Source organism: Theobroma umbraticum, unplaced genomic scaffold (genome assembly GCF_002168275.2).
Source record: "Theobroma umbraticum cultivar Fairchild unplaced genomic scaffold, ASM216827v3 scaffold_30.0, whole genome shotgun sequence".
Classification (NCBI taxonomy): Eukaryota; Viridiplantae; Streptophyta; class Magnoliopsida; order Malvales; family Malvaceae; genus Theobroma; species Theobroma umbraticum.
The window spans coordinates 5274070-5287623 of NW_018397254.1; the positions used below are offsets into that span (position 1 = coordinate 5274070).

Sequence of the window (13554 nt, forward strand, 5' to 3'; positions counted from 1 at the left end):
GGGAAAATACCAAAAGAACTTCCTCAACCATAGTCCATCCAGCCCAGTGCCCACCGGTGAAGCCCTAACCGCTCCACCCTGATTGATTCTCTCAACTCTCGAACCAAATCCCGCGCACTGTCTCACTCACCTGATTCCCGGCGGCCTTGGGCCTTGCCCCTCTCTTGCATTTCTCTTTCCCTCTTCTTCTGCTACTCACTCCCGTCACTTGCATTTTATCTGGTACCGTCCTCTTCCCTTCTTCTTTCTTATTTAGTTTTATTTTCTTTGATCTACGCCTGGCCCCGTTAACGTTTCCATTGACTTATTTGAGTCTTGCTACCTTTTGTTTACTTAAACAGCTCATGAACTCAAAATGCAAACATTTTCTACCTTGAGGACAGCCTTTTAGGGTTTCTCTGCTAACATTTCCATTGATTTATTGGACTCTCGCCACCTTTTATTTTTCTGTTCTTTTCTGGGCTTAAATGTGGACATCATGAATTTGTATAGTCTAATGTCAGGGAAGAATGAGTAGCTCCAGGGAAAATTCTCCAGATTGGCTGCGTTCTTTTCAGGTATCTTTACCCTGCTTTCTATAGCTTCTGTTACTGTTGTTACTTGAACTTCACCGATTGCTGTCCTTGCTTCCTTTTCGTTCCAAAGAAGTTCAATTAGGTTAATTAATTACGTGCTTTACTTGGTAATTACTTCAAAAATGCTTTTACTTAGAGAGCTATTTGCTTGACAGTCTTCACTATATTTCCCCCCGCACTTTTTTTTTTTTGCAATTCAATTTGTTGCCAAAGTTCAAAGGTTGATCAAATTGTTCTACTTCAACCTTTTGATTTGTAAACCCTATGGTAGTTAGTTTACTCTTGCTTGCACCTTTACCTAGTTCTCTTACTGACCCTGAGAATTTACTTTGTTTTCAGGCGCCAACTTCTACGCTGACATTATCTTCGGATTCCAATTCTTCACCAAACTGTAGCCCGCTTAGGGAGGATAAAACTGATGATGAAGAAACCTTTCTACACAGTTCATCTACATTGGAAAAGGGCGAAAGAAATGACAATAAACTACATCAAACTCCTTCGAAAAAGAAGAAAATAGATGTCTTGAAAAGTTCAGAAGGTAAACAGAGTGATGTTCCAATGAAATCTTAAAACAGAGTAACTTCTGATTATGAGTGTTTCTTTCCCCGTTTAGCGCTGTTATATATATATATATATAAATTTGACTTTGTTCTTTACAACTGGTGCACTATGAGCTTTTAGTAATGATACAGGACATAGGGATGATGCAAAGGCTGCTAAGGAAGAAATATCCAAGAAACACTTGGGACCTCATGTAAGAAACTTCACATTGCCTTGGGATTACCTAATTCAGGGTTCTCCTTTATTATAGCCTTTCATGGTCTATCAGAAAAGTCGTCAAACTTAAAAATTGATTTGGACTTCTTTTTAGAATTTATTAACATAAAGATAAATTTTGCTTTGGAAATGAATCATATTCTTATAGAACAAAACCATCTTTCATTCATTTAACAGTATGATCAACATTAATGTAAAATTTACTCCCTACATCTATGTTGAGCAGGCAGCAAATGGTTCAATTTGGACATTATCATCAGATTCTGAGTCTTCTCTGGGTCGTTCTCCTAAAAGGAAGGAGAAAATATCTCTATCTCAAGAGAGTGGAGAGGCCAATGATCCAGTTCTGACTGGCAGAGGGGACAAGTCCCCACGAAAGAAGACGTCTAAAGGAAAATCTCCGAAAAAGGGGTTCAAAGTGGGTGGTCAGACTCCCAAATTGGAGAATAATGTGAATGATGATGCAAAGATAACAGGTTTGATACTGGATTAAAAAATGTAAAATTTGCTCTTAACTTTCTTGTATTTGGTTTGGATAGCTTAAAAACATTCATATAGCTGATGTAAAGGCTATTTATGTGATAAAGCTACCTAAGTTGCTTTACAAGCAATTTCTGATTGTGATACAGAAAATGATGATAATATCGTGGCTGCTGAGGAGGCATCTGAAAAGCACATTGAGCCTCATGTAAGAATGTTGGCAACAACTGTGATGGTTTCTTCTCTATCCTCTAGCTCACCGAATTTTTCAACAATCTATAATGTGTAGGTTTCTACCTCAAGGTTGCCTTTGGTGCTGTCTGAGAAAATTCAGCGTTCAAAGGTAGGGAACATTTTGTCATAGTTATAGCTTCTTTACATCTACCTTCCCCAGAGAATTGGCTGTGAGTTTCCAAAAGGATGGTCTTGGCAATGTCAACCATTTCAGTTTCTTGAAAGTGTTCTGAAGTTTTACCTTTATATTGTACAGGAAATCAATTAAGGAAGATTTTATTACTAGGAGGATAATCAGAAGTAATCTAAAATTTGTTGATTTGCTTACTTTTTAAGTCAGTAGAACTCTGCAAAGAACCTGGGAAAACCAAGAAACCAATCTTAGCTGGTATATTTGGTTTGTCTTCTTTTGGACTTTTTAAGGATTTGGTTTCATTTCCTTTTATTGTAACTGAAAATCTAAAACCATTTAGTTTGGTTTGGTTTTTTTTTATATGTGAGAAAAAATAACAGGCCTCAAGCAAACCAAATATATTTTATGTTATGGAGACCTTAAATTTTATAAAATTAACATATTAAGGTTTGGGCATGTGATGTGGTTACGTTTGTGTGCATTCAAAAGAAGCCAGTTTAACAAGAGGCTTTGTGGTTTTTGCAGGCACTTGTTGAGTGTGAAGGGGATTCCATAGATTTGAGTGGTGATGTTGGGGCTGTTGGACGAATAGTAATTTCAGATACTGCATCTGAAAATCATGAAATGTTCTTAGACTTGAAAGGCATGTTTTGATCCAATGCACTGCTTAGGTTAAGATGATATATCTGTTCGTTGTTATGTTTGAACTTTTAAATAATCATCTCTAACTGGTTCGTAAGATAATGACACCTTGTTATTGAAAAGAATACATGTATGCATTTGTACCCAAGTAACTTGGAGTTGTTCGGTACTAACATTCAGTAAGTTACCGGGCATTTCTGTTAAACTTTATCTGTTTTTACATTTTTCTACATAAATCTTGGATATATACTCTAGTTCCACTTTAAAAACCTTATCTTTCTCAATCTCTCATGACTGGTTTTACATGGCTTATTTTCTCAGGAACCATTTACAAAACAACAATAGTGCCTTCCAGAACATTTTGCATTGTGCGTAAACTCTGCTTTGCATTTTTACACTGCACATTTGTGATTCTATTGATGTTGTTTACACAGATTTTTCGTTGTACAGGTTGGCTTTGGTCAGTCTGAGGCAAAGGTTTGTCCTAGTACTTACCTTTGATATTATTTTAGTCAGTCAGCTGCTTGATACTTTCTAAAACATTGCTGTTAAATTTCCTTATCGCTTCCTGTAAATTGCATATTCTATTCTCAGATTGAGGCTATCATGAATGACTTCATTCAACTTAAATCACAATCCAATGTTTACGAAGCAGAAACCATGGTTGAAGGTAACCTTACTTTCGCTATTTATTCATTCATTTGTGGAAAAAAAGAGAAGGGATATGGGGTTGGGGGCAACTGGCAAGAATGTGCTTCTATCTAATGTAGATAATGATTCATGCTTTGACATATTTACTTCCATAAAAATTTGCTTATCCTTGATATTTGATCATCTTGCATTAATAGGTACACTAGATGGCTTCTCATTTGATTCTGAAGACGAAATTGACAAGATGCCTAAGACTATTCCCCATCAAACTGATCAAAATGGGGGCATTGATGGACAAATGAACGGGAAAGCCAAAGGCAAAGCAGACAAAACATCTGTATGCATTCGGATCACCTTCACTAAAGTGTATCTTTGTTGAATAGAAAAAATTCCTACTTTTATTGCAAGAATATCTGTATATTTATCCAAGGTATGCCTTGATGCAGACGGCATCACGGAAGAGAGGTAAAACTGCCGGAGGAAAGCCACAGCCGCCCAAAAAAGCAGGAAAGAAAACAGTCGTTTCAAAAAAACCCAAGACCAGAAAATGAGAGACGAAATCAATGTTCAAAAACTTGTTGTCTATGCAGCCAATTACAGACAATTGGTATAAATTCCTTGCCTTGAGTAAGAGCAGAAAATGCTTTTGCCCTTTTTTATGACGAAAAGGTGGTCTTTTTCTCTAAGCATATTTCACAGTTACTAATTATGAGTTGCCATCAATTGTAAAACGTAATATATGCTACTGTACCCTTGCCTTGGTAGCATTTGGATGAAAACCGGCAAAATTACCTATGCTTTCTTGAGAACTATTTAAGCTATTTTCTCGTGTTTTCGGCAGAAGCACCTCATTTGCAGATTAATTCAGCATGTCTAAATAAAAACTAGTGAATTAGGAGAAAGATTGGCATTAGCAGGGAGAACCGTAAGAAGTAGGGGTGAGTAAAATTAAATCAAATTTATTATTTATTTAAGTCAAATGTAATTTGTATAAAACGGTTTAGTTTAATTGATTTATTGTATCAACTGGTTAAATTGGTTTTTGGATCAATTCTCGTTTTTATAATTTTTAGATCAATTTATTCAAAAAATCAAATTAACTTTTTATATTACATATATATATTAATATATGTAATATTATATATATTAAAAATTGATAATCAATTTAATTAATAATATATAAAAATGTATTAATTTATTATATATACGTAGATAAATCATAATCATAATAATTTAATTTTAGGTTTATATATTTGTTTATTTAAAATATGTATTAATATGAAATTTTTAATTATATATTTTAAATGATATAATATATATATTAATATTATAATATATGATAGTAAATATCTTACATATTAATATGTTATAATTATTACATTTTAATAATATTTTTAATATAAAATATTATGAATAATATATGATTGTATAAATATTATATATATGTATATATAATTATTTTATATATAAACATTACTATAACTTATAATAAAATTTATTTATATGATTATATTTAGTAACCTTATTAATTATCACTATAATTTTTATAACATATTGTTTATAATTAGTTATTATTTATACAAATTTTGATATAACACATTATAACATATAAGTTATATCATTAATTTCATATATACATAATAAAATAATATATTATACATTAAATTTATAAAAAAAAATTATATATATACATATATTTAATTTATACATGAATATTACTGTAACTTATAATAGATTTTATTTATATGATTTTACTTAATAATTTTATAAGCTATTATTTTAATTTTTATAACATATTATTTATAATTAGTTATTATTTATACAAAGTTTGATATAAAACTTAAAATATTATAACGTATAAATTATGTCATTAATCTCATATATATATAATAATAAAAAATATTATATATTTAATTTATATATAATATATAAATAAAATTTTAATATTATGATTTGTAAAAAAAAGTGATAAATTTTTGATTTTTTGGTTCAAAACCAAATCATTAAATTAATTTTATGTTTGGTTGATTGATGAGAGGATATTTGATGAGAAATCGCCTCCACAACCCAGTGCTTGCTTGCAACTCCACTGGATCGAGGGCGAATGCGCTCATACGACGCCAATGGCCAAGAATGAAAAGCAAAAACTGTTTTCAGAGCATGAAATCAAACCTGCGAGCATTATTGCAGACCAAGGCTTGGATGTGAAGTGCAGGTAAGCCCATCGACAAAGCCCGCTTGGTAATAGTTTAAGACTGAAATATTACTAAATAGAAGGAGACGGATTGTCCATGTGGTTGGGTATGCAAATTCGTCACTGCAGCAGTAATCCAGCCCAAATGCTTCAGTCACATGCAATCTTGTATCGTTGTGTGTTATCTACTCTCCTCGTCCTCGGCCCCATCTGCCAACTACCGCTCAAATTGCGGTACGTAAAAAGAATAGAAAACGTGCGAAAGCACAAAAGGAAGAAAAAGAAAATATTCGGCTTTCATTATTTATATATACACACACACGTCATCTAGGGTGGTGACTTTGCAAAGTTTGCGTCAAATCACGTGCCAAGGGTTGTCTCGAAGAAAAGAAAGATTCAGATGGAGTGCGACCTCATGGCCATGAATGCTCTACCGCATTTCCCCGCACTCACCACCTTTGACAAGACCCAACTCCGGACTGCACAAAACTCCAGCAAGAACAAGCCGTCCAAAAAGCCCAAATGCTTGTTTTGGATTAGACATCTTGGTTGAGAGAGAGTTTCAAGTTTCCTTTGGCACTTTCTCTAGTACATAAAACAGAAACTAAACAGACAACTTCGGAAGGAGGCGAGGTTCAGAAATCTTTGACAGAAGTGTTCTGCAATATTTTTATTTCATTTATTTGTTTCAGTGGGACAGGTGGTAGTTGCTATTTTGTTATATCGTGTGCTGAGTGTTGCTTGGTACGATCAGAATGCAGGTAGTAGAGCAGGAGATGAACAATGGAAGCAAGACAAAGAAGACATCAGAGATTTCCTTCTCCTGAAGAGGCTCGCACAAACACACACCTCCAGTAAAAATTTACGAAGACAGGCTCCAAATACGATGCCAATATATCAATAACTTCACCCAATTAAAATTTCCCTTGATGAAAATTGAGAATAACATAACTGTATAGATCAATCACATAACAAATGTTGTACCAGCACAAACCTAAACTAACTGGCACAGTTGCTGCTTTTTTTTCTAAGGCTGCAAGTCACAAACATGGACAGCAGAAGAAAATGGGAAAGAAAAGAGGAAGGGTCGTTACAATGAGCTAAGAAATCAACAGTAAAACGGGAGATTGACTTTTGGTGCTATGTATAAAAATTCAAGGAACACTGCTTCACAATAGTGTTAAGTATGCAGACAGCTAACAGGCTGGGGCTGCTGCAGCATCCGTGTGTAACAAGATTGGATGAGCGTTGTCTTGGCAGGAGGAGTTGCATTTAACAAAACTTGAACGTTTCAGAACAACACAACTTATAACATCCTTGTTCTGCGGGTCACCAACCCGGACGTGATCCACAGCAGCTAAAACTCAGCAACAGTCCATGTGATGGGCTAGATGTGACTGTTACCAGAAATGCTTTTCTAGCCCTGCCAATTTGCCAGGACAACAGAAAAAGCTTTGATGTTTCAAGTCCGATACAACCCACGAAAATTTCCCAGCTGTACACCTCAGCCACCAAATCCAGAACTACTTCACCAGCTAAATTCAGCGCTAATGCCAACTTATCTTAGCAAATGTTGTTTTCCTCGCAATTTAACATGGACGGGACATGGGAGCCTTCTGATAAGCACAAGTTGATTCTCAACAAATTCACAAATGGCCATCTCACTTCTTCATTGGTTCCAAACAGCGACCAAACATTTTGAGCAGCTGATCTAGTAGAACCAGGCAAGCAATATGTTATTTCATTCTCAGCATAGAGATGACAGCAAGCAAGTTAACCAAGCAATGGAATGGTAAGCGGATCAATCACCTTGCTTAATACTCCATTTTAATTTGGCAAACCAGGTTCCGACCTCAAAGTGAAAATGTACCTATAGTATTCAGAAAGCCAACAGCGGTAACACAAAATGTGTTCATAAGCAGCCAAGCAGAAGACACCATTGGTTTCTTCTACCGACCAAAGCTGCCAGAACATGGCAACTAAAAAACATTTGCATGTAGCAGTTCTTCCACGTGCAAAACTCAACAGCACACCTTTACCCGTGGCACTAGCCATTGGTTCTACGTTGTTGCCTTCCGCTGATAACATTAAGATATTTGACTTATGTAAGGTTGAACCACCTTGCATTCTATGGGGTCAATCCCTCCAAAGGGCAGACTGCTAATAGCAGGCAGGAAGCATAACATGGAACCTACTTCATCAGCAGTAACAGGCATTGTTTTGACATCCAACATAAGCAATGACATAATTACCTGCACAGAAATGATTCAGAAAATTAAATTCACAAAGCCTAAAATGGAAAGTTTTCATTCATGATTGCAAAAGCATATTTAAACTCTCCTGAATTGCACACTTTCAACCCCTGCAAAATCAACATACACTTCAGGATCTCATGTAACAAATTAACCAAGAAAAGAAACAAAAGAATAAACTAGAACATATAGAACACATGACAACAGCCATGTCATTCCTCTTCAACCTGCAATAAACTAGTCAAATCACAAATGAGTTCTAGAATCCCAACACAATATATCGACAAACTAAGAAAATAAATACAATGTTTATAAAATGAACTACAAATGAATCAGTAAAACCATTATGATTCCAAGCTAGGTTAACATCAAATATTGGGCCCTACATCCACAAATTCGCAAGCTCAATAAAATAATTACAAAAAGGTACAAAATTAACAATTAGAATAAACATAAATAACCAAGAAACTGCTAAATGAAAAACATAACAATTCCAACTCCTATTAAGAACCTAGAAGTACGCTGTAGCTGTCAAAGTTGATAAACCTGGTTAGAGAAGAGTTAGAAAGAAACTGAATGAAATTCCAGTTTCAAAATGAAGCTAGGCGAAGAGCTATATAGCATTAAGATAAGAAATAAAAGTGTTTTTTTTCCTACAGGCAGGTAGAACGCCAATGGGTCCACCATCATCAGATCACCAACATTAAGTCTATTATCCATGATCCATATTTCTCCCATGAGAAGAAGCAAAATGGAATAAGTTTCAACGGAACACGATAAGTGGAACAAGATAAAGGAGTCTTTGAGGTTAATAATACGATACTATATATATAAATATAATCTAAATTCTAATCTAATCTAGCTCATATCCATGCCATCTCCAACTTGGCTGCAGATCGGACTAACAGCAGAGAAAGATCTCTCGAAAGGAGAAGGATGAAACTGCGCATCGCGTCTGCGCTTAAAACCACAGCTATCAGAGGGTGGGGAATTGTCAGCATCAAACTTCCTCCTGACGCCTCTGACCGCCTGTTCCTCAGCTGACGTAAGGGGGAAGACCTGGCCGCTTGCCCGGCAAAGGGAACTATGGTTATCATACAAAATTCTCTGGTTACAATTCTTGTCACAGATGTGTGTGATTCCTGTTAGTTTGCAGCGATACATGTTGCCACAAACATGTTCATTTTGACATTTCCAATCGCATTTGTGAACAGGCATAGGCCCATCACGGCCCAGAATAGTAGACAAATAAATAACATTTGCAGGGGCAGCAGCCATGGTTTTGCCGTATACCTCCATTGCCTTTGAGACCCACAAAAAAGTCTTTTCACGATTGAAAAATCCCAAAGCTCCCAACCGTGTAATACTCAAACGTTCTTCTGCAGAGCCCAACAGAATATCAAACAATTGGTCAAACTTTTGATACACTTTGGCGGGGTCTCTTGCTAGCTATAACCACTACTAGTATTTTCATCAAATCTAATACTACATAAAGCAGCCTCGTATTTGACCAAAATTACAAAAACGACCCCAACCCATCTAGAGATCAAAGAGGTTAAAAGCACTGAGCCATAACCGTTGACCACACGACATAAAAACCAAAATACACGCCCAAATGCAAACGGATCTGGAAAATGGGCAAAAAATTGACCATTCTCCATGAATAAAAAGAGCACAAAACAAGGAAGGAAACCATGGCAAGAGAAGGAAATAATGAAACTAACCTGGCGCCGGAACAGTGAGAGCAACAAAACGGGAATCCAAAAAGAAAGAAAGAAACAAAAAAAGAAACGAGCGCTCTGTCTAGACGTAAGAAGCGGCAGCAACAAAAAGGGCACAGAGAAAAATGGGGAAACCGAGCGAAGGGTAGGGAGTATATATAGAAAAAAAAATGGGGATAAGTAGGAGAGGTTAGGGCCGAAAGGGTTGGGGGTTGGGGGTTGACGCGGCGCGCCCTAAGTGAAAAAAAAAAAATTATTAATGTGTGAAATAAAAGCATTTTGGACAGGAGTAGACGCACGCAAAGGACATTAGGGGAGTTAACATACGAGTGTGGGTTCGTGGGACATGAAACTTAAATGCCGAACAAATTCACATGTAATTTTCTCGATGACTGAATTTGAATTTGTCGTCTTTCGTCTCTCCGTCTAATTTTCCACTATTTACTTAATCACTGTCACGTGGCCAACGTTTGTTTTAGCAATATCTTGTCGCCTTCTTTCTCATTTCTCATTGACTTTTCGGTGCTATTCACTATTCAAATGGGAACGGCCCCATTTCCCCATTTCCGAGAGAGAGAGACAATTCCACCCCACTTTTTTTTAAATTAAAGAAATTAAAAAATATATAAAGTACTAGACTTTATCCACCAGGATCACAACCACTATCATCAACGGTAGAGCTAATGATTAGGTGAGCTACTTGTTCGGCCCACGCCCACCCAAATTTTTTATTTAGTATGAACTTTGTTTTATATTCTTTTTCTTTCACATATGGGCTTCAAATCCTAGCAGAGGGCCGGGCCCGATCCAAATTTTCCTATGATTGGGTCGGGCCTAATCGTTTGTTCAATGTTTTACGAGTATTGACAGAAGATTTAACAGGAAATGATACAAAATTATCAAAACTGGGCTTGGAAAGAAATTATTCATCTTGGTAATATTGCTGGAAGTGTAGCCTTGAGGGAACTCTGGCAACCTCAATCACCTTCCATGAAGGGAGATCTTGAATGATACATAGCTCATAAGTAAAAAGAACACAGTTCTTCTTACAAGAAGTAAGTTTAGTCCTTGAAATAAGGTTAAAATTGAATAAAGGGACACATAAAACATTCTCCAACGTTAATAGAGAGTCAACTTAACAATTCCTATATGGGTCACAATAGCTTTAACACTATTAGGTAAATGCACAAAACAATTTTTCACTGATCTAACAGATTTAAAGTTATCCAAAGAGCATGATATCACCAGCACCAGTATTTATCACCCAAGAATTTTGTTTTATCATAAAAGATTTGACAGTTTTGTACTTAGGTGGAAGGTTGTTCATGGTGTTAAAACAAGAGTGACTAGAGACAATACCTGCAAAGGTTGAGTTGACCAAAGAAGGCTTTCCTTGTTGAACATTTAATGAATCACCAAAATAGTATTCACTATTTATACCACTCTCATTAAGAAGAGTCATTGATATCTGAACTTGTTGCTTAATTTGAGATAGTTGGGACATGGAATCTATGCCAATAAGCTCCTCATCATAATCAAACTGTAAAGTATTTCTTGCTTCAGTTGAGATACTATTTGCAGTTGATTTTGTCTTCTTGAAACCCCTTTTTGCCTTTTGTAAACTTAAAATTTTCAGTGAACCTAATCAACCTAAAGCACTTTTCTTTAACATGACCCTTCTTTCCACAATGACTACACACCAATTCTGTCTTGGCTTTCTTCTAATTGTCTACAATAGTAATCATGGTAGAAGCCTTTATAACTGGATTCGATTGAATCAATAAACTTCTTTGAGCTTCTTTTCTCAAAACCATGTTATAAGCTCTGTCTAACTTAGGAAGAGGTTCCATTGATATAATCTGTGATCTTAATGTAGAAAAAGGCTCATTGAGACCATTTAAAAATTTAAATACCATATTTTTTTAGTATTAATTTAAGTATTTGTTAAAGCATACAAGATTACATTTACCACACTCACAATGTGATAAAGGTCCAAAATTCTTCAACTCTTCTCAAATTCCCTTTAACTCAATAAAGTATGCATCTACTGATCTAGTACCTTGATTCACATTGCCTAAATTGTATTGCAAGTCGCATACATAGGTATCATCTGGTTGGGCAAAGTTTAGCTTAAAAGTGTTTTAGATTTCAAAGGTATTATCCATGTAAAACACAGTAGATGCTATTGGAGCTGTTATAGAATCTAGAAGCAGGCAACTATCAAATTATTATATTTGATCCAAGACCTAAACAAAGGATTTGAAACATCAAGTTTTGTAATCGTGCCATTAATGAAACCAATTTTATTCCTAATAGACAATGCTAACGACAATGATTTGCTCCAAGTAATATAATTGCTAGAGGTGAGCTTAGGATTCACAATGATAGATCCATGACTATCAGTATGATGCACATAATAAGGGGATAGAACATCCTTTACGTACGAATTTGTAGTTTTAAGGTTTGTTGTAAAATTAGTCACTGGTTGTGATTCTTCAGCCATATCTAAGATAACAACAAATCACAAATAAACAATTCTTTAATTTTCACAAATCACAACTCTAATGATAATTGAAGAAACTCAAGTGAACAATTCTAACACATTCCAAATTTACAAAGGGAGATGCAAGATTTCACCTGAAAACGAGAAATCAAGTAGTGAATAAGAAAAAAACCAAGAACAATAACAAAACTTCAAATGAATTTATAAAGCATTCTTGATCCTAAATCTTGAAGCCCTCTGATACCATGTCAAAGCTTTGAAATTTGGAGAGAAAACTTTGAGAGAACTTGTGGAAGAATATTTTCTTTTTATTCTCATTGAATAAAAATGGCAACTATAATGGGTTTTTATATACAGAGCTAACAAGAAACAATCCATTATAAAGAAAGGAAAGCAGGTAAAAAAAGCAAGAAAGTAAAGTTGTTTAACTAATAACCAACCAACTAATTACAATAGTAAAAACAGTAAAAATAAATAACTCTCTTAGTATAAGACATATGTTTGACCCAAGGTCTTCCCATTGACTTGGAGGCCACCTATCTTCAATCAACCTTTCAGAACTGAGCCAAGTCTGCTACTAAGCAATGAAGATATCCTCTTTACAGATTGATACAATCAATGTAATATGTTAGGGGAGAACTTGATTGATTTGATCAAAGTTCCAATTACCAAATTCATCACAATAACTGCCTACAGGTAAATCCATTTCAACCTCTAGTAGATATATGGTTGCATAATTGATTAATGGTCCACAGCTAAGCCAAGAATATGTTCAGAGCTAAGTTAGGTGTCCATTTGCAATATTCCTTCCTAGCCCTTTTGCAAGGACTATTCTGCTTTTCAGAATACTCTTCCACACGTGAGTCATATGGTTTACCTTCCACCAGCATAAAATCTATATTTCGATATATTATTTGATTATTTTGTACACAAATAGAAATACTATGTAACTTTTAGTTTATTTGTTCGTAAAACTTGCATTAATCTTACTAGTTACAATAATATAAATTGAAAGAGTTTTTTTAACAATGAAATTTATAAAGTATAGACTACGCAATCGAATGAATAATGAATGAACAATTATAGTTATCTAAAATATTTTTACTTTAAAATATTAAATAAATGTACTGATTTATATATTTTTTAATTTAATGTTATAAATTTTAATTTATGTATTTAATATATTTATATTTTTTAATTATTATTTTAATTATAAAAAATTTTTAAATCCACTTCTACTGGTAGCTATATGGTTAATACAAAGTCGAAGTTATTACCTTCCCTCTCACTTGGCACGTAGGATAGACACACTTATCAAGTGGAGTACTTCCAAGGAAAGTAAAACAGAGGGTGGGGAGCCGGCAAAAAAGAAAAAAACCATTAATAAAGAAA

At 34.8% G+C, this 13554-nt stretch overlaps 2 protein-coding genes across 6 annotated transcripts; one reads left to right on the forward strand and one right to left on the reverse strand.

The window, feature by feature from the left end:
• Positions 1–34: 34 nt before the first annotated feature.
• BIN4 (double-stranded DNA binding protein) lies at positions 35–4401 on the forward strand. 3 transcript variants are annotated; one of them, XM_021425140.2, is made up of 13 exons: positions 35–222; positions 493–557; positions 915–1113; positions 1268–1329; positions 1579–1828; positions 1982–2040; positions 2122–2175; positions 2725–2842; positions 3163–3209; positions 3292–3318; positions 3436–3511; positions 3690–3829; positions 3939–4401. In XM_021425140.2, exons 2-13 carry the CDS (start codon positions 510–512, stop codon positions 4041–4043), a joined length of 1185 nt encoding a protein of 394 aa, XP_021280815.1. In that variant the 5' UTR covers positions 35–222; positions 493–509; the 3' UTR covers positions 4044–4401. The 3 variants fall into 3 exon arrangements, with proteins under 3 accessions (XP_021280815.1, XP_021280799.1, XP_021280808.1); XM_021425124.2 differs by having other exon boundaries at positions 36–222; positions 342–557; positions 3939–4400; XM_021425133.2 differs by having other exon boundaries at positions 36–222; positions 504–557; positions 3939–4400.
• A 2190-nt stretch (positions 4402–6591) lies between these two features.
• LOC110413488 (cyclic AMP-responsive element-binding protein) lies at positions 6592–9855 on the reverse strand. Of its 3 annotated transcripts, none has more exons than XR_002444938.2 (3): positions 9663–9855; positions 7496–9317; positions 6592–7392 (listed from the first exon to the last, which is right to left on the reverse strand). XR_002444938.2 is itself a non-coding variant. In XM_021424324.2 (2 exons), the coding sequence occupies exon 2, from the start codon at positions 9235–9237 to the stop codon at positions 8797–8799; it is 441 nt and encodes a 146-aa protein (XP_021279999.1). In that variant the 5' UTR covers positions 9238–9317; positions 9663–9855; the 3' UTR covers positions 6592–8796. The 3 variants fall into 3 exon arrangements, 1 of the variants encoding a protein (XP_021279999.1); XR_002444937.2 differs by having other exon boundaries at positions 6592–7397; XM_021424324.2 differs by having other exon boundaries at positions 6592–9317.
• Positions 9856–13554: the final 3699 nt, after the last annotated feature.